The sequence below is a fragment of the Pistacia vera genome, unplaced genomic scaffold (genome assembly GCF_008641045.1).
Source record: "Pistacia vera cultivar Batoury unplaced genomic scaffold, PisVer_v2 Contig36, whole genome shotgun sequence".
NCBI classification, from domain to species: domain Eukaryota; kingdom Viridiplantae; phylum Streptophyta; class Magnoliopsida; order Sapindales; family Anacardiaceae; genus Pistacia; species Pistacia vera.
Window position 1 is genome coordinate 209,360 of NW_022196179.1, and position 23,414 is coordinate 232,773.

Sequence of the window (23,414 nt, forward strand, 5' to 3'; positions counted from 1 at the left end):
AACATGTCAACATTGATCAACTCTCTAAGTCTCCAACTGTCCTGAGTATCCTTAAAAGCGTAAAAATTAAAATCACTTGCTTTTAATCCGAATCTTAAAACATACTTTAATAAATACAGATGTGGACAAAACCACAGTCTGCCACTTTAAGGGCCCTTAAACTTCACTTTTGTTGGCACGAATATGCGCACAAGTGCTTGCCCTAGCCACTTAAGAGAAACATACATGAATGTAAAACACATTCTTGAGTAGAGAAAAAGAAGTTTGAAATTTTGTCTTCCTCGAAGGGCGAGCAGGCTGCGGCACTGCACTGCACTGCACTGGCGTAGCTCTAACAATGAGTGTGTATATCCATTACTTAACGGCTACATTAACAATGCTTTCTTCCTTGGTGTATAATAATAGTAATTACAATAATAAATATATTTCTTTATTTAATTATTAATACTTATGTACATGTCCATCTTATTCGTATAAATATCAGACGGTCCAGATCTGCAATAAACTAAAGTTTCAAACATTTTGATTCAAAATCTGCTTACGTGTCACTATCCAATAGGGTCATAATTTGAATGATCACGGTGGTCGAAAACTACATGATTTCATCACCCAACAGCGGCAACCATTTTAAAACCGAAGCTTTTCATCAACAACTTTCTAGCCCCTCAAGAATCCAAAAGAGAGAAAAAAAAAATGTCATGGCTAGCTCGGTCTCTCGCAAATTCTCTCCGTCTCGATGACGAAGAAAACGACGGCATACCACACCGAGCCAACCTGGACCCGTCACCCACCAATCATGATCAAATTGCAGCGAAAGATGAACAAACTGAAACTCAATCTCAATCATTATCAGAGTTGGAAGAAGATGAGGCACAATCGCGTGGAGTTAAAGAAGACTTGACGGAATTCAAACAAACCCTAACTCGCCAATTCTGGGGGGTCGCCTCATTTCTCGCTCCACCTCCATCAACACAAGATCATCCGGTAGATTCCAACCGTAATTTGAACGAATCAGAGCTGTCGGATCTATCCGACAAGGAAGATCCGGAAAATTCAGGGATCAGCGATAGGTTTAGAAGCGGCGTGTCGGAGATATCGAAGATGGCTTCGAATTATTTTCCCTTTGGATCGGAGGACAATGAGGAGCAAATTAGGGAGGACAATGAGGAGCAAATTAGGGAGGACAATGTGGAGGAGCAGGAAGAGGAAGGGGAAGAAGAAGAATTGAGTGCGGTTGGGATTACGGATGAAGTGTTGGCTTTTGCGAGGAATATTGCCCATCATCCAGAAACTTGGTTGGATTATCCTTTAGATGAGGAGGAAGACCTGGATGGTATGTTCTAAATCACCACTTGTGTTTTTTTTATCAATTGCTTTTAGGCTAATTCTTAATGTGTTATTTCATGATATTGCTATGAGTCTGCCGATATGTCGTTTGCATTCTGTTGTAAATCAATTTTACAGTTATTTGCTTTTATTATAGTTATTTGATAACATATCTATGCAATTTCGTAGGTTGTTTGCTTCTCTATTTTGTTGCTATCTAGCAAATGCTTTACAATATCAATTGTATCTTGTGAGTTAAAGTTCCAATAGCTCAAATTGTCGTTTAATATTTTAAAATCTTATTTATTGATAGTCTTACCTAGTGGCCCTGATTATATGCTTTCTGTCCTACAACTGATCTAGGAATGTGATCAGTTCTAGTTTCTTCTTCCTCGTTATGTGTTTTGAGCTTCTTATGGTTAGTGTTGCGATTGTTTACTCACCATGATAGCCGGTTGAGTTCTGCATTGTGGCTGCCACCTACCATGTGTCATCATTAAGTTGCCAACATTTTTTTGTCATTGACGTATATTATTAGACATGCACAATCATATGATTGTTCACTTTCATGTCATGATCTTATGGCATTTATTCTTTCATTATTTTTGGACATTGTCCTGGGTATAATAGATGGCTGCCAAGCGTATAAGATGTGAAGATAAGTATATGTATGTATCTATCTGTGAATATGATTGGGCTAATTCTATAAAAGAAATCTGTGGATTATGTTGTTAAGGGCATTTATATAACCATTTTTAAATGGTTGTTTTCTTGTAGAGGACCTGTCGATGGTGAAACATTTATGAAATAGTTTATCTGTTTAAGTTTCTTGTCAAAAGTGCAGAGCAGCTTCATAGCTATATGAAGGGAGATTGTGCAGGTGGACATAGGTGTCTTTTTCTCGTGTGTCCATCGATAATTTCCAGTAGGTCATAGCTTTCTATGTGCAAAGAATGCAGATATCTCTGTCTTTTGTGATTGTATTTATGATTTCATATTGTTCAACTATTAATTTTTCAACACCCAAATGCAATAGGATGCTTGACATTGTAACATCTACAACCTCTACATCCATCTATGGCCTCAATCTAAGAAACCTTTAAGCGCTGTTCCTAGAAGACTTGAATTTATAAAATGATACTGTTGACTCCTAGCAATAACATATGCATCAGTGTACCATCTTCTACTTTCTGTTTCTGTTAAGTTTCGAGAGTGAACATCTTTTTTTCAGTCTTTCAAGTGTTGGCAATTCCAATTTATTCAATTTCTTTTATCAAGTTTCTACTTTCTTACAATGCTTAATATAACATGTGCCTTTGTTTTATTTATTTTTTTCAGATTTTGACATGTCTGATGCCCAAAAGGAGCATGTTTTTGTTATTCAACATCTTGCTCCTAGATTAGCGGCTTTGAGAATTGAACTTTGCCCTTGTCATATGAGTGAGAATTACTTTTGGAAAGTTTATTTTGTCCTGCTGCATTCGAGGCTCAACAAACATGATGCAGAGGTTTTGTCTACTCTGCAGGCAAGTTGAAAGTTTTTACTAGTCCAAAGCTGCTTTTATATTGGCATGATAGACTGTATGCATCCAAAATAAAAAATAAAAAATTGAAATTGTTTTCAACTATGGGCAAAAACAAAGGTTGATTAGGTATTACTATTCTTAAATCTACTGTTTGCAGGTCGTGGAAGCCAGAACAATGTGGATGCAGGAGCTACAAAAGCAAACAAAGCCAGAAACCGACTGGTTTGGAAGAAGTACTTCCTATATGAAAGACAGCACAAATGTACTGCAGGAACACCTTGTTCCTACTTCATCTAACTATGCACCTTCCGATGTCTTGTCACTACGGACATATGCTTCTGAACTAAGCACTTCCACAATGATTAAAGATTATGAGACTGAGAAGCACCCAATAGACAGCACTGAGATTCATTTTGTTGATAAATCAGTCATAGCAGAAAAGCCAGTGGCCATGGATAAGAATTTAACAGTTGGTCCATCCTCTAAAATTCAGATTCCTAATTATGAAGATGATGAGGATGACTGGCCAGAGGAGGATTCAGATTTAGGTGGATACAATGATACTGCAATTTGTGTGGGGAATGAAGATGACATTTCATTCAGTGATCTTGAGGATGATGGGTGTGTGCCGATAAAACCAAAGATTGTTTAAAGCGCTTTGGAACTTTAAGAATGCAATACCCATGACTGAGCGTAAGCTCTGCTGATTGAGGTGAAAATGGACTGGTATTAGGCAACTTGCGCAACATTCAGCGCTTTGGTTGCATATTTTTAGTGCCCTTGTGAGCTCTTTGTACATGATGGATGATCAAATCAAGTGTTAATAGAGTGATAGTGTGTTGATTGTGCGAGGATTGTACTTTAAACATTTCTAGTGGTTCGTGGAGGGGCAAGAAAAAAAAAATGTATTATGTGAGAAATTGTTCGATTATTTCCCATTGCTTGAGCCACATCTTGAAGAAGTTTAAATGACTATAGAGTTATAGAAACAATGAATGCAATTTTCTCTGAGAGCCTATGTTGTTTGATCATTTACGTGTTTTAGATTTTGTATAGCCTTATTTGTAGAAGACGGCTTTTAGGCAGTGATGTGATGAAGGTAAAAGCAAATAGAAAACTCGGTCCTCTCAGTTCATTTAATACTTTTTTATTATTTAAAAATAAAATACAGCTATTAACATTACTTAAGCAATTCCACACGAAAATAATCAAACTTAATCTTAAGTTTATCCTTCAAATCATGAGCAAACTACTTTTTTCTATCCAAATAATAGCTTAATGACACTATTTTATCCATAAACTTTTAAAATATCGTTTATTATCTAAATTTATATTCCGTTTTCGATTCCAATATCGTTGCGACTCCAAACCACCACTATTATCTTTCCCGATCATCGCTCACCAAAACCCCTTGAACCCTATTCTTGCCAACCTCGCTAATCGAGCGATTAGAGTTTGCATAACCGCCCCTCTCAAGTCAAATTCCAATAAATCCCAATTACCAAAATTCAACATTCCACCACCAAAAGAGTCATCGTCTCCTCTCTTAAAAAACTTCAACAGTCTGGACTGAGTTTGCTTTTAGTTCATCGTTTGAATATAAATTTGAACAGTAAAATAATATTTTAAAAATCTGTAGATAGAAAAGTGTCATTGAACTATTATTTGGATGGGAAAAAGTTGTTAACTCTTTAAAATTTAAATCATAGTTTAAAGGATTATATATTTTAGATCACCATTCTAAGGTGATTATTTCTCCAATTAACTATAAGGTTACCGCAGTATAATAGTGTGAGCCCTCTAAATCCAATTAAGCTAAAGATAAGCTCTCTCTCAATACAGAATTCAAGGCTTAAGCGACTAACCAACGCTTTCACAGTACAGTAATTTGAAAGTTGGAATAAAACAGCGGGCCGTTTAGCAAATATCCTCTTTTTTTTAAAAAAATCGGGCCTCCAAAATTCCAAAGGTCCAGGCTTCTCTGCCAATCATCAGTCGTTATTTGGGGTCTATGGCCGTAAATGTAACAGAATCTCGCCAACTTAACAATTCTCTCTCTTCTCTTCTGCAACAGAAACAAACAGGTTGAGGACTTCAGGTTCGTCTCTTTACCATCATCTCTGCCCTTCTTTTACTTGTTTCTCCACAATTCTTATATAAAATTTCACCTTTCTAAAATTGTAACTACTATTATCCATCCATCTATCTTGCATTAACAGACTTATCCATTCATCAATTTCAATCACTCTGACAAATATAGCGAAATTATAAGAAAAAATATGCCCTAGATTGCTCGATCCTGTAAATCATCTCTGTCATGCCTGTACCTACTTCTTCCATATATTTTCTTAATTTTTCGTTTCAACTCCCTGGGGTTTCAATTCTTGTGGCTCTAGGGGTTCAATGTATCTTCAATTGGTGAAAACGACGTTGACTTTCTCCCAGAGGAAAAAGAAATGGCTTATTTTGTTAGCTCTATTTGGTGTCTCCAGTTATGGGGCTTACAAGGTTTATAATTGGCCTTCTGTGGTGAAGAAAAGGAAGAGATTGATCAAACTCTTCGGAGCCTTTGTTTCTATGGTTGACTTGGCCGCTGATTCTGCGGAGATGATGAGTGTTGTCTCTAAAGATTTAAAGGAGTTCTTGCAATCTGATTCTGACCAAATTCCAAATAGTTTAAAGCAATTTGCTAAGATTGCAAGATCTGAGGAGTTTTCCCAGTCTGTAATTAGGGTTTCTCAGGCCTTGACTGTGGGGATTTTGCGAGGGTATAAGATAACATCAACTGATAATGAATCAAGGACTGCGTCGGTAAGTTCAAGTTTTAGTGATGGGGTGATGGACAAGATTTTCTCTACCGCTGGCACTGGCTTTGTTTCGGTGGTGGTTGGTAGTTTTGCGAGGAACTTGGTTTTAGGGTTTTACTCACCTGGTGAATCGACTAATGGATTGAGCTTAAATGATGGAGCTGGTGCCATTCCCTGTGGAGAGGGTTCATCAGATGTGCCAGGATGGGTAAATGCGGTTTGCAATGAAAAGTCTAAAGAACTTATAGCTGATTGCATACAGAAGTTTGTGAGCACAGCTGTTGCTGTTTATCTTGACAAGACAATGGATATCAATACTTATGATGAGATTTTCACTGGGTTGACCAATCCCAAGCATCAGAACAATGTGAGGGACATTTTGGTTTCTGTTTGTAACGGTGCTGTGGAAACACTTGTGAAAACATCTCACCAGGTTTTGACAAGTTCGAAAGGAAATTTGAACTCAGGTTCTAGTTCTACATGTTCCATTATTGATCAAACGGACAGTCCTAGTGAAATTAAGGACAAATCTTTGGAGCAAGAAGCACCTTTGAAACAAATGAAAGGGAGAAGCTCATTTGATGGGATTCAAAGTAATGGATGGGTTGACAAGGTGTCATCTACTTTAGCTGTGCCCAGCAATAGGAAGTTTGTGCTTGATGTGACTGGGAGAGTGACATTTGAGGCTATAAGATCTATTGTGGAGTTCTTATTGTGGAAGCTATCAGATGGTTTGAAAAGAAGTCTTCATTTAGTAAAAGAGGAGGTTGTAGATAGGGGATTGGAAGTTATCAGATATGTTGGTGCAAAATCTTCTGTCATTGTGACCGTATGTCTTGCTTTATATTTACATGTCCTGGGTGGCACTAGGGTTCTCATGCCTGCTTAAATTATCTTTTTCACAAAGCAATTTACATCAAGGAGATATGAAGAACACTTACTTTTGTAGCTTCCGTGGGAAAGGTCTGAATTTCTCCTCTCTTAATGGGGAATGTACAAAGATGCCGTGGTGCTTCATTTTCATGGTTGATACTCCAGGAATTAATTAGCTTTCTCCTAATTTTATTTGTATGAGTTGGTAGCTTTTTTATTTGTAGAATTTCCTTTTCCTTTATATAGAAGGAAAAATTCAAAATTTGACAGGATAGTTAAGATGTGTTTAAGAAAATCATACTCAATATTCTTAGTGATAATGAAAACAATAAACAGATGTATAAATTTGATTTTAGTTGGTGATGTCACTGGTTTGTATCAATTTGTTGATCACAATGAACAGATACTATCAAATTAGATTTTTTTTCTTTTCTTTTATGTGATAAAGTGAAAAAAGAAATGGCACTTGCTGCGAATTTTTGCTCAGATGACTGATCATATTTTACAAGAAGAAAACAACTTCCTGAAAGCTTGAGAAGTGAGAGCAGCCAATTGTAAATGTAAAAGTTTAGTTTAAATTTTTTTCTAATATCACTGTTGTATTACTGCAGCTACTGCTTTTATTGTAGGTGCTATTTTTTAAGTGGCAGTTTTATTGATCTTGCTTCATTTGAGAATACATTATTGATAATTGTGTGCGGTCACGGTTATTTATGTTTGTGCAGTCTTTGGCAGAATTTTTAAATTTGTGCTTGCTACTGGAATTATGAATCATAGGTTCTCTAGCGATTCATATTCGGATATTCGGATAACTGTTTTCAATTGGCAGTATATTTGCTCAGCGGTTAATCTACTCTGGTACTCATGATGTGTTTCTTCCATAAATTTGTGATTTATAGTCAGTAACTTCATTAGTAATGATTAATACCTTCAGTAATCATTTATTACTACAGACTGATTAGATTGGTTTGGCTTGTGCAAGTAGACTCTTTACACTGACTTATTCATTCTGATGTTTGCTGCTTTCCTATAATATTTTGAGATGCCTGGTTTGTGGATTGTGGTCCCCCTGTTGAGCTGCTCGAGCATGCTATACTTTTTATAGTTATTTTTGTTTTCCTCACTTCCACTAGCCCTTCTCCCTAAATAGTGATTGGAGAAGCTAACTGCTAAAATGGTGTTTCAGTATGAGATACGGATATCAACAACAATCATTTTAAAACATGATGCTGATGACATCTATAGAACCGAAGGTGGTTATTGATTGTGCAGCAAAGGTGGGAATGGCAATGTGATATCTGAATGATCCACTTCTTGTATACGATTTAGTGCTTATTTGTTCATGATTTTTGAAGTGGAGCAGGTTGCTATGAGATAGTGGCCACTTTTGCAAAAGCTTCTAATCGAGGCACATCCTGTCTTACCGGATCTTTGTTGTAACAAGCACTTTCAAATACAAGTACTACTAACTTTTGGGTGATTCTGGCAATGTTTCTAATTTAATTTTGTTTCTCTAAGTCAGCTGATGTATCTGTTTTTGCTTGAACGTTTAGGCAATTCATTCTATACAAGTTTTCTCTTTCACTTTTTGTTCTATTTCTTTGTGATGGGCACTAATTTGTGAATGCCTCTATTATTATTTCTTATCTAAGAAGTGTTTCTATAATTGATCTCACTAATATTTCTACACTTTTTTATTTTATTTATTGAGTTAATTGGTTTTCTAGTGAAAGAAACAACCTCATGTCCTCCTCAAGCACATGCATAGGATTTGCAATCGTTGTGGTATCTTTTAAGAAAAGATTTTGGTATCTTGTTATCATATTTGCTCAAGAATAGAATTATTCAAATCCAATAATGATAAAAAGGTAGAGTTTAGTATCTGCAGTCATTTGTGGAGTCTGAGTGTGAAAGTTTATTTGCCATTCCCACTTCTTGAATTACTGCAGCTCACATTGGAGTTGAAGTTATAGGATTTGTTTTGTTTAATTGGAAATTAAAACTTCACATATTACTTAAACTTCCAGATCCTGAAGATTAAAAGATTAAAAGCACCAGTAGATCTGTAGCTACATTGGTTTGATAAGATGGAGTTGCTGATTAAATTTTTGACCTGATCCTTTCTGTAGAATTTAACCAGGAACGTCTGTGTAATCATTCACAAACAACTCACCATTCATATGTGAAACAGCTTGTCAAATATGCATTGATGATCTTGCAATTATTAGTTTATAATATTCCTTTGAGAAAGATTTGTGCTCCTTTCAGAAGCCTTCCTGTAACACTAACCCCTGTATTTCATTTTAAATTTCACATCCGTGCTTGCCGCAAAGAAATAAACACATTGGCGTGTTTGACATTGTTGCCATCACATTGGAAAAACAATTCCTCAGCCGTGAGTCAGATATGATTTTTGCCTAGCAGCGGTGGAATTCTGATTGGCAGTCGTGTTTTGTAAACTGCCCTTGATCAATGACATTGTCTTTCCATTTCTTCAAACATTTTCTATCTCAATTTCTTATAAAATTTTACGCGCAGCTGCCTTGTCATTATCAATAATAACGTGATAAGTAAAGCATTTTAGAAAATTTTCAAACACTTTGTTGCACCTTCAATTCAGCTCCTTGGTGGCATAGTGTGGAACTGTGAAAGCAAAGTATGGTTATTACAATTCATGTGTCTGTGGTTCTTATCATTTACACTTATTACTACATAATAGTATGATTTTATTTTCTGTTAATACCATAGATCATAGAGATTTTATTTGAATAGTTTAAAGGGGAATTGAAGCAAGAGAACATGGATTATGGGAGTGCGTGTGACTTGAATTGGGAATATGCTTTTATATGCTAAAACATTGAAATTATCAATCAAATGAGGGCATCTCTATCTGCTGTTTCTACTTAACAAAATCGAAATCAGACCAAGTGATTAAATAAATGGTTTAGATTAATAAACTGCAGCAAAAGTGGCAGCGCCTCACTGTTCCTACCACCACGTGTCAGTGCCTTGCTGTCAAAAAAGCAAACAAAAGTGCACGAGGGGACATGGAATGGAATGGATCAAAGTGGTCAAAACCGCGACTGGTCAATGCTTAGCTGGCACTTTATGAAAGCCACGTTCTGAGTGGAGCCACCACACGAGCCTTCCAGTCTTAATTATATACAATTTCTGTAGAAAGCAAAGAAAAGAATCAGCTTTAACACAAAATTATTCAACTATGATTTTCAGAAAAGATGTAGCTTATGTTAGGTCCACGTCAGGAGGAAGCTTTTGATTGTTGGTCCAACCAGGCCAGCGTGTACTGCATTGGAGCCGGGAAACAGGAAGTCATATATATTGCTCATGGAAGTATTCACTCAAGCTCCTGTGAACTTCTTGCGTTTGTGTTGGGTTTTAGTAGATTATAAATAAGTAATTGGTGTACATATATTGATTTCAATTGTGTTGGAAGCTCCTTTTTTTTTTTTTCAAGGGAACAGAAAACTTCTCCATTAATGAAGTATTTTTGCTGGAGAAGGAGTAATTAAGTTTGCCTGTTCCATTGTCTAATGCTTAAGTTTCTTGGATAAGATCCAGGTGGCGTGGGTAGACGTTTCAAACAACAAAGAAGAGAAATTTAATGAAGCTCCTTATACTTTACATATAACATTGCATACTATACAGCAGACAATATGCAGTGTACCGATTCTTTCTGAATATAAAAAACCACAAAAGGATGAGTGACGACGTATTGACGCCTACTTTGATATGGTCTCTTTATACAGTGCATGGGAATATGTTAGATGGTGAGATTCGCAACCAGAAATTTTGTAAGAGGGCGTACTTGTTGCGCAGCAAATGACCTTGACTTTCTGTTATGTTAAACCTGGACAAATTGGAAAAAAAACATCAATATTTATGCACAAAAATAAGATATTATTAACCATCATGGACGGTGCATTGGTTGAATAGAAATAGAGTTTTTAGAGTATTATCAAAAAAAAAAGTACTGAGTTCAATTTACCTAATTTACCTCGGTTACTAATAGAGATGGTTATTGGAGGTTTATTCAATTATCAACTTTAAGATTTTAAAAATTAGTTGAGGTATGCATAAACTGGTCCGAACATCTCTAATCATAAAATATATATATGGTTAATATTTCACATACCAATTATTCCTTACTTTTCTTGTGAGTTGTGACTTTAAATTAAAATGATAGCTTATATATTAGACATTATTCATGATCAGGAATATTCATCATATGTTCTACACAAATTTTATATTCTCATCGAATGGTCCACTCTAAAGAAATGGGACTGGGAGTGAGTCTTTTAACAACTCTTATCTACAAGACTACAACAGTCTTTCACATGACGTCTGTCGACAGAATTCCAATTCATACCCATTTAGCATAAATAACATGACGACGTCGTTTAAGGATTGTGACCTGTAATTATTCCCATGCCAACATCGAAGTATCGAACGTCATTTGACTACTGGCAGAGGTTGCCTCTTTGAGTCTCAAGGGGGCCTCAACTCCTAGAAAAGTGAACTGAAAACACCCCTACTTTTTATTAAACCAACCAAAAAAATTAAAAAATTAAGTCCTTAATAACTTAAAAAACCGGATATAACGGTAACTAAAGATAACACTGCACGTGTGGTGCACAGTTGTCTAGATTTGAATTACTGGCTATAGCCAGTCACTCCTGGTAATATCGTTTTTCCCGAAAAAAAAAATTAAAACTTTAAACGATTAAAAAAGAAAAAAAAATAAATTTCTTTCCCCTAAGAAGATCAGTAGAGGAGACTGTGCAGAAGATAGAGAGCTCATAGCTTTTCTTCTTTACTTCTGCCGTTCTCTCTCTGTCTACTATAACAAGGTATGATTCTCAGTGTTCCCTTTTTTTTATGTCTTTTATTTTTTCGTAATTTAAATTTGTTATCTTTGTTTTATTTGGTAATCTGATTTGTGGTGGTGGGTTATTGCTACTTGTTCCTGTTGATGTGTGAGTGGGATTTTATCTTTTACTTTTGGTTGTTCTCTTACCTTTATTGCCTGATCCGGGGTTGATGATTTCATCCTTTTTTGAGCTTGTAGGGGAAGTGAATCAAGTATGGCTTTGGTATTAGAGGAGATTACAACTCCATCATGTCTTTGTTATTATAGATGATGATGATAAACGTTACTCTTTTGACCAGAGAAAGAGATCAGGTAAAGAGCCAAAAAGTAATGAATGGAGAAAAGATGTCCCCTTTGATAAGCATTGTTGTTTCCTATTGTCAATGAAAGAGAAAGAAACCCTTCCTATCCCCTTTTTTATTCCTTACTTTCCTTTCCTCCAACAGACTTCTTATGTTGTGTAGTGTAGTAGTAGGTGTCTCTTGCTTGCTTTGAAATCTATTAACTACTCTTCGTTAAACAAAACTCTCTTTCCTCTTCTACTCTGGTAGGGTATCTAAAGCTGCTCATGTATCACCCAACTAAGCTAGACGTTAGTGGTGGTGGGCAAGTTCTAGATCTAGAAACAGCCGTCAAAGATGGCATTTTAGGTGGTGATGCTTGTGGTCCAGTTTATACTGGTGTTGCCGACAAACTAGATCTGAAGAAAATGATACAAGAGTTGGAATCAATTGATGTGCCATCTGTGTTTATCTGTCCAATTTCATTAGACCCGATGCTCGAACCTGTGACTCTCTGTACCGGCCAGACTTATGAAAGATCCAACATTTTGAAGTGGTTTTCTCTGGGTCATTACACTTGCCCTACTACAATGCAAGAACTCTGGGACGATTCAGTCACTCCTAATAAGACTCTTCAGCAGCTTATTTACGCCTGGTTCTCCCGTAAATATGTTGCCATGAAGAAGAAGTCGGAGGATGTTCAAGGACGGACTGTTGAGATTTTGGAGACTTTAAAGAAGGTTAAAGGTCAAGCTAGAGTTCAGGCTCTTAAAGAGCTTAGGCAGCTTGTGACTGCTCATTCTACAGCGAAAAAGGCAGTTGTAGTTAATAATGGCGTTGGTTTGATTTCTCTTTTGTTGGGTCCTTTCACTAGTCATGCTGTTGGGTCAGAAGTAATTGGGATTCTGGTCAACTTGGATCTTGATATGGCATCAAAGAAGAATTTGATGCAGCCAGCAAAGATATCGTTAATGGTGGATATGTTAAACGAGGGAACAATTGAAACAAAGGTCAATTGCACTAGGTTGATTGAAGTTTTAATAGAAGCTAATGATTTCGGTTCTGAAAAAGTGTCTAGCTTGAGTCTTTTGGTTGGTTTGTTAAGATTAGTGAAGGATAAGAGGCACCAAAATGGGGTTCTGGCGGGACTTGGCTTGCTCAAGACAATTTGTTCACACGAGTCAGTTAGGAACTCGCTTGTCAGCATTGGAGCAGTTCCTCAGTTGGTAGATATATTGCCCAGTTTGAGTAATGAGTGTCTGGAGTTTGCTCTTTATGTATTAGAGATTTTATCAACAGTTCCTGAGGGAAGATTGGCTTTGAAAGATTGTCCTAATACAATACCGAATGTGGTCAAACTGTTGATGAGAGTATCAGAGAGTTGTACCCAGTTTGCTTTGTCAATTTTATGGACAGTTTGCAAGCTTGCACCGAATGAATGTGCTTCACTTGCCGTGGATGCAGGTTTGGCTGCAAAGCTACTTCTAGTAATACAGAGTGGTTGCAGTCCTGTATTGAAGCAGCGGTCGGCTGAGCTCTTGAAGTTGTGTAGTCTAAATTACTCAGCTACTATATTCCTTTCTAAGTGTAAGCTTACGAAAACCATACAGTGAAGAAAATGGCAAAATGTTGATTTATGTGGCGCTTCCTTTTTAATGTACTTCATTCCCAATGGACGAAGGTGCTTCTGGGATTGAACAGAGTTCAAAACTGAGCTCACTGGGGTTCTTAAGGTACCCTTTTCTATCTTGTGTATACTAAAGAAGTTCAATTTTACTGTTGAGTTTACATGAAGAAGCATCATAAAGTGGATTACTTCTAAGCTAATTGCATATTGCGAAACTCTTAATCCACTGTCTATAAGCTGGCATTTTTGCCAACATTTGCCAATAATCCCTTAGTGAGGTTGTGATTCAATCTCACCATTTTTGCACAGCTGTTTCAATCAACAGGAACACAGTGTAAAGTATGTCTTTGTGATGAGTGCAGTGGAGGTTGGATATGAAAATGCAGGGAAGAGTGCACCTCTACCCATGTGCTTTCATTTGTAATGTAGTTAGTTTTCACTGGGTTGCCCTGTAATTTTGATCCCTAAATTTTCATCCTTACTTTCAAGGGATTTGTGGGGTTCAAAGGGGTGTTTCATTTTTAGTCTCCATTAATTTAGAGTTTATAGTTCTTTTTGGACTTCTGATGTAAAACTTATGTACAATGATCACCCATTTGTTTTTTCCATGAGATATGATTAAAATCTAGTGAATTGCTCCCTCAAATCTTTCTAAGTCAGAAACTCGTTACTTTATATAATTTCATCCGCTTTAAACATGCTTATTTGCCCTTAATTGCACCTCTGATACGGAAACTATGTCATTATAAGTCTGTTTATATTACAAGAGAAGAAAAAAGGAAACTATGTGGATTGGGAGACCTTTCTGAATGTGTTTTTCAAATAGTCAGTCATCTCCATATGGTTTAAATGAATGGACTACTGTTACTGAATATCATTATTCTGTTAGCTTTCTTTCATAAATACACTGTCACTACGAACTCTTCAGAATTATTGAGCTCTATGGATACTATCTGCATTCCCCTACATTATTAATCTTTAGATCATGCTGCATGTCCTTCAACTCGTTTTCCTCACTTAACTAGCCCTTCTCCCTAGACAGGGCTCATAAAGCGTATAAACTAGTCCAGAAAGCTGTGCCTCGATGTTTGTGAGAGAAATTATATGGTAGTACTAAGTACTAAACGAAATTTATTGATGTTATTTGAACTTTTAGTTTGAGGATTCACCATTAGTATTGAGAATTATTGAGAATGCTTTGGTTTGATGGCCTTTTATCTGTCTCTGCTGAAAATTCAGAATTCGGATAACAAGTGTTGCTTCACTTTCAATACCTTCCACTAAAACTACTGTTATTCTTTTTTAAATTTGGAAGCATAGATACCCAGTTGTGGTTTTTTTTTTTTTTTTTTTTTTAAAGTGACAAAAGAAGAAATAATGTGGAGTGACGCATGCTTTGGATGTTTGTCTGGTGCAAATGAATTTCTTGCAGTATGAGATACAGATTTTTCACACTAATGCTGATGACATCTATAGAAACCAAGGGTGGTGGTTGATTCTGCAGCATTGGTGGTAGCAGAATGAACGATCCACTTCTAATAGTGGAGGCCACTTTTGTCCATGATATCTTCCGGAACTTCTTATAACTCGTAACAAGAACTGCCAATTGTGACTGCATATTTTTTTTTTTCTTTGTGATTCTGAGGAAGTTGTCTTAGCAAAGTTATTGAATTTCTTTGGTTCCTCTCACTTCGTCTTTTGAGGGACAATTTGATTGTCTCTCAAATTACTCTAAATCTCAAAAGTTTCTGATCCTTCTTTTTACTTAGTTCGTAGTGTTGGTTGTGGCAGTTAACAACCTGAGGTCATCCTCTGGTACATGCATAGGATTTGCAATCGTTATGGTATCTTATAAGAAAAGCTTTTGGTATGTTACAATCATCTTTGGTCAAGCAAGAATGATAGTATTCAAATCCACAAATGATTTCACACAACAAATTCCTATTTTTTTCAGCATTAAGAGGAGAGTATGATTTGTGCAGCGATTGTGGAGTCTTGAGTAGTGTTGGTACATGATTTTGACATCAACAACTTACTCGTGCAAAGTGTTAAGAAAGCCTTAAAAATTACATGTGGATGATTATGAAAATTGATTATGGTATAGAGATTATATATGCTACAAACATATATAATAAATTTACTGCTACAAACATATATAATAGATTTACGTTTTGACTCCATGCTACTTTGAATTAGCTTTAGCTCACTACGGGTTGACTGATTGTTTTGAGATAAGGCTTGCACTCTGTGCTCAGATAGAAATGCAGCTACAAGACTTAAATAAATTATTTGATAGAGATGGAATTTGACAAGACCATTGTTGACCTGAGCCGAGGGGTAGAAATTAACGGGGAACATATATAATCACTCACCATCCATAGGTCAAACTCTGTGTTAATTTTGCATTCGTGATTTTGCAATTCAAGTAAGCGTAGCCATGACATGAGACAAGAAGCGATGGTATTAGTTACGATTTACTCTTGAGAATGACTTCAAATTTCCCTTACACCAACACCTGTATTTGATGACAAATCTCAGAGTCACAGCCGTGTTTGACATTTTTGTCTGCCCCTCCCTACACAACAAAGAGATAACTCACATGATTAAAGATATGATTTGGCTGAACTGCATGGAAATATGGACATTTATTTTATCAAGATTGACTTGGGTTGACAAAATTATACCTTTTTTTCCTCCCTCACTTTCCCCACTAAATTCATTTCTAATTGGCAGTCGGCAGACGTACGTGTTTTGCTATCTCTTCTCAATCAAACGCACTCTCTGTTTCTTCAAACTTTTTCTATGCAGCTTCTAAAGTCAAGATCAATTATGCGAATCATGTGACAAAACTAAAGATAAATTTAAAATTTATAACTGGGAATTTACATGTCAGGAAATTTAATCTTTTATATATTTTCAAGAATGAATAATTAATTCATATATTTGATTTTCATTCCATTTCAGATTTTTCCCCGTTTGATGAAGAATCACTATTACGAAGAATGAGAGCGAATTGTTCTTTTGCCCTCGATCTTATGTCTGAACTCTCAAGTAGGAATTGAAATACTTATAATTCTTATGTTAAAGAAACAGAATCCATAGATCAGAAATTTGATGAAAATACTGAGATTTTCAGTCAGCTTCAAAACGGTCCAGTTTTATGACTGGATATTAAAACAAAAAAAAAAAAAAAAAAAAAAAAAGAACTGCTAAATGATCTTAAACAAGACAGCAAGATCCCATATGAAGTCCTGGAACATGCGTATAAAATATATAATATATCAAAACAAAGAGAAAAACATATATCTTTATATGTTATTATCACTAACCAACTGATGGTAATTGAATACAATTATTACATATATTTTGGTGAACGAGAGTTCATGGGTTATTGTGATTCTGTGTATAAATATAATCAAGATGAGCTCCAAGGGTCCTTCTCCTCAAGCATTCTTCATTCCCAACTCCTTCACAGCTCTCTTCTGCATCCACGACGTTTCCTGCAGCCTCTACCTCCTACACATATAACAAATCAAGACTGTATATGTAAATCACATGCATGTATTTATATGTAATCAAGTTGATAAGTAAAATTATGATCAATGAATTGGAGGAACGTACCTCAAGTTGAGTTTTTGTAAGAGAGTGAGCGATGAGAGTTGGGTTTGGACGAGCGGTGGCAGAATAAGATAACATAAAGGTGAAGAGAAGGGCTACTGTGAAAAGGGTGGTTAGTTTAGACATGTTTGGCTTCTCCTGACTCTTCTTTCAAGTAGATATGGGTACAAGTTTAGAGATAACCTGCAAAATATGCATTATTTATAGAGGTGATTGGCATTAGAGAATAGTGCCCACCATCTGATCAAGTGAGGTCGATATCAGCTGAGCTTTACTTTTATGCAATTTAATACCTCATCTGTCAGCCACATCCTTCAGGATATCATAATAAATTTTTATACCAATTTTGGAATAACAATTTGATTTGTTTTATTTCATATCATTCATCTTTATCCATTATTTTGTGTGTATATATTTATAAGAAAATTCTGATTGTTTTAGGAAGGCAATTCCTGTTATCAACACTATAAAATTAATTTAATTTGTTCTTGATTAGTACAAAAAAGATATGAATAAAAATAACCTAATAAACGTATCTCACAACTTTTTTTCACAAACTGCACATGTTTGTTCTTTTATAGGGAATGATCGTTCTTTGGATGAAGAATGGTCGCTCCTTGGTTGAAACGCTCATGAAACGGGTGTTCCATCTTATGGAACCATCCATTCCATTGGGTGTTCCATATGGAACACAGTTCCATCTTATGGAACAGCGATGGAATAGCCGTAATAAATAGTCATTCCTCACGGGAATGACCATTCTTTATGAATGGATCGACTGTTCTTTATGAATGAACAACCATTCATATTTAATACAAATTGTGATTTGACGTGGTAAAGCTAATTTAGTGTCACGTCGACATTTGTGTGAAAAAATTATAAGATTTTTTTGTTAGCACAGTACTCAAAAGTTATTATTAATATATTTTAAAATAAGGTCTAGTTAATATTATTTATTCTCTTATTAAATATTTATAATCTCCATAATCCACACTAACTCAAATATAAAATGATCTAAATTGGTTTCATCACTGAATTGCAAGCTTCATATGTCCATCATATGTTTCATCATATGACTGTCATTGTTAAGGTGGTCTCCTTATTTTATGGTAATACCGTAATAATTAAAATATGCAGCGTAATTGTTTTATTAAGAATACATAGTTTACATAGCAAACAATTTGTCTATTATAGAAGACTGTCTTTAAATCAGTAAGTAATATACACGTGAATACATCTGAAGGGATTTGAGTACATTAAATTGGTGTCAACCCTGAGGGAGTGATGCAATTACAATATTCATCTTGGATCAGTACTTCATGCAAAAACCTTTTTTTGTGCCAGGTTCATTGTCTCATGGATTCTGAAATCCCGATTATTTTCTAATAATATTAGCAACTCTGATTGCATATTTTTGGAAAGAGAAGGCTACCTACCGCGCTCTATCTATTCAGCAAATATACACACTCAGCATTTACACTTAGGACTTGGTGCTACCCACAGGCACAGGCCACCATTCCATGTGTTCGTTTCTGTTATCGTTACATTTTTAAGATAGCATGGATTACTAATTAATGGATAATACTACACTAATAATACAATATTACAAATTTTCTCTCACAATCCCAACGTGATAGGTCATAATTGGTTTCTTATAAATTTTTTTTGTTTGACTAATTGCGAATTGATCAATTACGAGTTATTACATCGGGATTGTAAGAGAGAGTTTGTGAACCAATCCTTATTGCTAATTAATATCTTGGATATTACATCTTCATTTTAAATCCATTCCTCTGTGTCTTCTTTTCTTATAGTCAAGCTAACTGCACAAAGATACGTTGCATCTAGACTCCAGAAAAAGAAACAAAATCAGTTGGAAGATATTCCTTTAGCCAATATCTTAATGGATTTCGCTCATCTTTTTATCGTCATATTGGGCTGTTTGCCTTGATGTGGCTAGAGGAAAGGCCTATCAGTAATCTGGGTCTCGCACACAAAAGCCCAATCTAGTTTCTGTGGGTATAAAGCCCAAAAATACTTCTCAATAACAAGTCTATTACATTTACACGGAGAGAGTAAGCGGAAAAGTAATTAAGAAATTTATAGAGGAATAACTGAGGATGGAAACAATTAATATCCTTTTTTTGGTTGTTAATTTTTAAGAATTGAATGGGAATAATTACTCTATTTCCTAATAAAAAGGATTATTGAAGATACTCCCTCTTCCTTTCTGCATCATGTCTATAAGCACTTGTTTTTTGTAGATGCAAAAATTCTATCATCATGAAAATAGGGTCTGATCCTGTGAGATTGAGACCACTGACAATCCATTAGACTTGCACACATGAAAAGGCAAGCGTGAAGCTTCCAGAAAACACTGGGGTGATGTTTTGCCGTAAGCACTCCGACGCCTAAGTCAAGAAGGCTGAAAAAGATTAATTGATAAAAATTAAGGAGATGAAAAATTATCAGGAGTCTTGTCGAAAGCTAGAACTACGGCGAAAGCGTCGTGTTCTTGAGAGCAAGAACTTTAGAAGTTAATAGATGGTTTTGAGTAGTGTAGATTGACTAGGGAGATTGCATACCTAATGAGAGGGTAAACCTCTGTTTTTATAGTGAACCCAAGGGGTTGGAATTTTAGTAGGACACTAAGTCCTATTTTGGGAGATAATGTCTGTCGTGAAAGAAATATGATTTCTTGACTTTATCAGATTAAGTTTAATAGTTTAAATAAGATTTGGAATCTTAATAGGACACTAAGGCCTATTTTGGGAGATAATCTCTATCCCGAAAGAGATACGATTTCTTGACCTTAAAATCTTAGTAGGATACTAAGACCTATTTTAGGAGATAATCCTTATCATGAAAGAGATATGATTTCTTGACCTTATTAGATCAAGTTTAATAGTTTGAGTAAGATTTGGAATCTTAGTAGAAGAGGAAATAGAATGGGATTCTGATTTCCTATTTACAGACTATTGTAGGCTAATGGGTTGAAACCCAGTTTAGCTTAACTTATAGGATAGCCCAACTCATAGAGTGGGTAGTTTACAAAGTGATTTTAAGCATAGACCCAATCGGGATTGAATTGATACCTTGAGTCTTGACATGTTTATTTCGTTATTAGGCCTAGTTAAGCCCAAGACGATTTTTGGCTCTAACATTTTTGTAATTTATTGTCAAACCATTAAGTCCAGAGAAATTTGATTGCTAAAAATACAAAACCATGAGTATGATGAATTTTTGGCCCAAGGGACTATAATTTTTATTTTCTCAAATTGGCTTCTGGCCAGAATGGTTGTTGAGAAGAGAGAGAAACAATTCCTTAAAAACATATTTAAAGTTAATTTCCCACCGACTGAGCAGAAGATGGTCGGTGGGTAATGCTATTAAATGTAATAATTTCATTGCCAACAAAATGGTTCTAGCAATGCCAAATACGCTCAATCCATCTATGGAGTAGACCTTTAGGCTTTAAGCCTTTTTTAACCATGTTCATGCACGCCACCTCCTACCTTAAAATGGTCCATTTCACCCTAGCTAATTAAGTATTCTTCACTGTATTCTAACTTTCACCCAAATTTACTTTTACTCCTTTCGTGAAAATCATGGATACAGAACAGAATAGCTCAACTCTCAAGTCTTGAAAAAAAAAAAAAAAAGTGGATTTCGAAATTTCAACTAAGACAAATTGTGTTGCTGCCAAGTCTTTATCTGTCACTACGAATATCCCATCAACCGCACAACACAACAACAATAGTAGTCGTGGATCAAGGAAACAATTTGCTCCATCTGAAAAAGAAAAAAAGGTGTCTCTGGTGCAGCACGCGTGTGTATGCGGTACATGCATATTTAATTTGTTAATTAGTTGATCTCCTTTTATAAGAAAAAGAGAAATATTTATATGTGTAGATAGGTATTATGATTAGGGTCACCCGAGTGAGTAACTTATATGATGAGACCCACTTTCACCTTCGGCTTTAATCATCTTCATTTCTTCTTTAATTATATTCGCAGCCTCCTCCTCTTTCATCTTCTTCGTTGCGTGTATTATCTTCAATATTTATTTATGTTTCTATCTATTCATTCCATTTTTTTCCTTTTTTAAAACATTTGGTATGGATTAGCTAGATATACTCCATATGATATAAGAGTGATGGATGCCTCTATATGTCTTTATGCTTGTTCCCATAATGCCCTCATCACCCACTTCACAGCACCAATTTGAATAGTCTAGCAGACCCAAATTACTTGCTTTGCATGAGTTACATTGCGATAACTTAGCGCACGTATTCTCTCGTTGGATATGGTTCTGCAAAACTGAGGGTGTGCTGGTTACATTATTTACTTATTATTTGAAATTAATTCTATAACGATCATATGTTTCTAATTTAAATAGGAAAAAAAAAAAAAACAACCCCAAAAGAAAAAGAAATAAATCAATTCAGGGTTTAAAAAAAAAAAAAAGGGAACAGGATGTGAAAAGTAGAATTTGATTGTTAAGCAAGGCGGCCCCGCGGGATGTACAAATCATCCACTCAGGGCCCTTATGTTTTTGAGTCTATTAAGTGGGAATTGGACTGTTGCTACGTGGGGTATAGAAAGATATGAATTCTGATATATAAAAACACAAATTCTGTAAAAAAATTTGATAAAGCAGTCAGCTGACTACTATTTATATGATATTTTAGAGGGAGAACAACTTTTCACACCCAAGGTTTGACGAATGACACTTTGCCACCCATCAAGTTTTAAAATGACACTTTTCCATCTTTCGTCAGGTTCTGTTAGAAAACTTTTCTGTTAATATTTGACTAAAAATGTGAAAATACCCTTAAATAGTTTATTTCTTAATTAGTTTATTATAAATTAAAGTTTAATTAAGTCAAAGTCTTTATTCGATTTTTTATTACTTCAAGTGTAAAGATTCTTTTTTTCTTTGTTTATTTAATTAATTAGGAAGAATGAAAAACATTATAAATTTAATAGATTATTGAATAATAGTGATGAGATATTGATGACATTATAAATAAATATTAAGATCATTTAACTTTAAACAATTTTATAGCATTACTCATAATTTTTTAGGTAGAACTAACTACTTTTTTTTTTTTTTTTAACTTTTTAGCTAATTAAAATTTTATGAAGTCAAATTTTTAAGAGTACTTTCATCTTTTTAATAAAATATTAACGAAAAACATAACATAACTTAATGAAGGTTGGAAAAGTATCATTTTTAAACTTGAAGGGTGGGAAAGTGTCATTTTGTCAAACCTTGGGTGGGAAAATGTCGTTCTCCCTATTTTAGAGGCGTAATTATGACCATCGCGTCCCAATCAAATATAGGAAGGACATTAAAGCGAATCAATTTTAAATGCTACATTCTGGAAGATTTTTTTGTAATTCCACCGATCTTCAAGGGCATTTTTTGAATTAGACTTGGAAGTCGTAATAATTAATTAAAAACCTAATGAAATTAGTCTACTTACCGCCCATATTCCAATTCCCATAAGAACATAATAAAGCTTCTTGAAGTCTCTCTGATCTCTCTCTCTTTTGTGGCAACTAGAACTAGAAATTCATGGCTGCCACTACCTCCACTAGTTGTTCTGGGTTATTCAGTTTGCGATCAAACTCGGTCGAGTCTAAAATCCGAACCACATCAAACCATGGTTCGCCGGCGTGCGGGAAGCTTGATGGGGTGGCTATGTGGTTCATCAACGGTGTTGCAACAGCCTTTTTCGCATCTCTGGAAAGATGTTCTTGCATCCGAATTGCTACCGAAGACGATGGTGAGGATAACGACGTGCCGTTGATTCATAATGATGGAAATGTGAGGCATGATGGTGGCACTGCAGGCACCACTAGCAAGAGAAGGACAGGGAAAGGAAAGAACAAGGGAGAAGCATCTGTTTATCAGGACTAGTTTTTTGTTCCTTTTGGTAAGCTTTTAATTAATGTTATGGGGGTGTTATTTCAATTGCGAAGTTTGATAATTATGGTTCTGGGAGGATTGGAATGGTTAAAAAGAAAGAGTTGTGTTTACTTGGCTTGAATATGTGATCAATATGACAAAACGAATTATGCAAACAAATAACTTCATTTTATGTTAACTTTTTGTGGCTTTTTTGCTTATTCATATAACTTAATTCATAAGATCACCATCTTGATCAGATTAAATTGTACATACATTTTGATTTGGAGAGTTGATGTAACCTGACAACTACTTTGATATTGGGGTTAGATTTTGATTCAATTGGATTCTGGGGTGGGGTAATTTATTTGACCAAATTTAATGCCTCTTGTTGTCTTGATGTGTCAGATTTTTATGGCGTTCTTGAGTTGTGGTTTGGTCTTTCAATCCTTTTGCAATTTGCGCCCACTTACTAAACAACTTTCGTATGCTTATATATGTATGTCATGCAATGGACAGAAGATGAAATGAGGCAGATATTAAAACATTCAGGA

The 23,414-nt window shown here is 35.4% G+C and overlaps 4 protein-coding genes across 5 annotated transcripts; 3 read left to right on the plus strand and 1 right to left on the minus strand.

Moving 5' to 3' along the window:
* Positions 1-602: 602 nt before the first annotated feature.
* LOC116139890 lies at positions 603-3,546 on the plus strand. The gene is made up of 3 exons (XM_031425522.1): positions 603-1,333; positions 2,665-2,852; positions 3,010-3,546. The coding sequence occupies exons 1-3, from the start codon at positions 694-696 to the stop codon at positions 3,502-3,504; spliced, it is 1,323 nt and encodes a 440-aa protein (XP_031281382.1). The 5' UTR covers positions 603-693; the 3' UTR covers positions 3,505-3,546.
* Positions 3,547-4,868: 1,322 nt separating this feature from the next.
* LOC116139927 (protein PHLOEM PROTEIN 2-LIKE A10) lies at positions 4,869-6,965 on the plus strand. The gene is made up of 2 exons (XM_031425570.1): positions 4,869-4,950; positions 5,249-6,965. Exon 2 carries the CDS (start codon positions 5,256-5,258, stop codon positions 6,546-6,548), a length of 1,293 nt encoding a protein of 430 aa, XP_031281430.1. The 5' UTR covers positions 4,869-4,950; positions 5,249-5,255; the 3' UTR covers positions 6,549-6,965.
* Positions 6,966-11,302: 4,337 nt separating this feature from the next.
* LOC116139954 (U-box domain-containing protein 30-like) lies at positions 11,303-13,963 on the plus strand. Of its 2 annotated transcripts, XM_031425598.1 has the most exons (3): positions 11,303-11,400; positions 11,619-11,732; positions 11,972-13,963. In XM_031425598.1, the coding sequence occupies exon 3, from the start codon at positions 11,989-11,991 to the stop codon at positions 13,312-13,314; it is 1,326 nt and encodes a 441-aa protein (XP_031281458.1). In that variant the 5' UTR covers positions 11,303-11,400; positions 11,619-11,732; positions 11,972-11,988; the 3' UTR covers positions 13,315-13,963. The 2 variants fall into 2 exon arrangements, with proteins under 2 accessions (XP_031281458.1, XP_031281457.1); XM_031425597.1 differs by having other exon boundaries at positions 11,619-13,963.
* Positions 13,964-16,572: 2,609 nt separating this feature from the next.
* LOC116139942 (phytosulfokines 3-like) lies at positions 16,573-17,105 on the minus strand. Its single transcript, XM_031425586.1, has 2 exons — positions 16,950-17,105; positions 16,573-16,844 (listed from the first exon to the last, which is right to left on the minus strand). Exons 1-2 carry the CDS (start codon positions 17,070-17,072, stop codon positions 16,710-16,712), a joined length of 258 nt encoding a protein of 85 aa, XP_031281446.1. The 5' UTR covers positions 17,073-17,105; the 3' UTR covers positions 16,573-16,709.
* Between the last annotated feature and the right edge of the window lie 6,309 nt (positions 17,106-23,414).

What these genes read in the sequence shown, in the direction of transcription:
- LOC116139927 (XM_031425570.1), top strand. Translation starts at nt 5,256, where the DNA reads ATGTATCTTCAATTGGTGAAAACGACGTTGACTTTCTCCCAGAGGAAA.
- LOC116139954 (XM_031425597.1), top strand. Translation starts at nt 11,989, where the DNA reads ATGTATCACCCAACTAAGCTAGACGTTAGTGGTGGTGGGCAAGTTCTA.
- LOC116139890 (XM_031425522.1), top strand. Translation starts at nt 694, where the DNA reads ATGTCATGGCTAGCTCGGTCTCTCGCAAATTCTCTCCGTCTCGATGAC. An exon ending in TGAGGAGGAAGACCTGGATG is followed by an intron (nt 1,334 to 2,664) that starts GTATGTTCTAAA and finishes TATTTTTTTCAG; the next exon opens with ATTTTGACATGTCTGATGCC. An exon ending in AGGTTTTGTCTACTCTGCAG is followed by an intron (nt 2,853 to 3,009) that starts GCAAGTTGAAAG and finishes TACTGTTTGCAG; the next exon opens with GTCGTGGAAGCCAGAACAAT.
- LOC116139942 (XM_031425586.1), bottom strand. Translation starts at nt 17,072, where the DNA reads ATGTCTAAACTAACCACCCTTTTCACAGTAGCCCTTCTCTTCACCTTT. An exon ending in TTACAAAAACTCAACTTGAG is followed by an intron (nt 16,845 to 16,949) that starts GTACGTTCCTCC and finishes TTATATGTGTAG; the next exon opens with GAGGTAGAGGCTGCAGGAAA.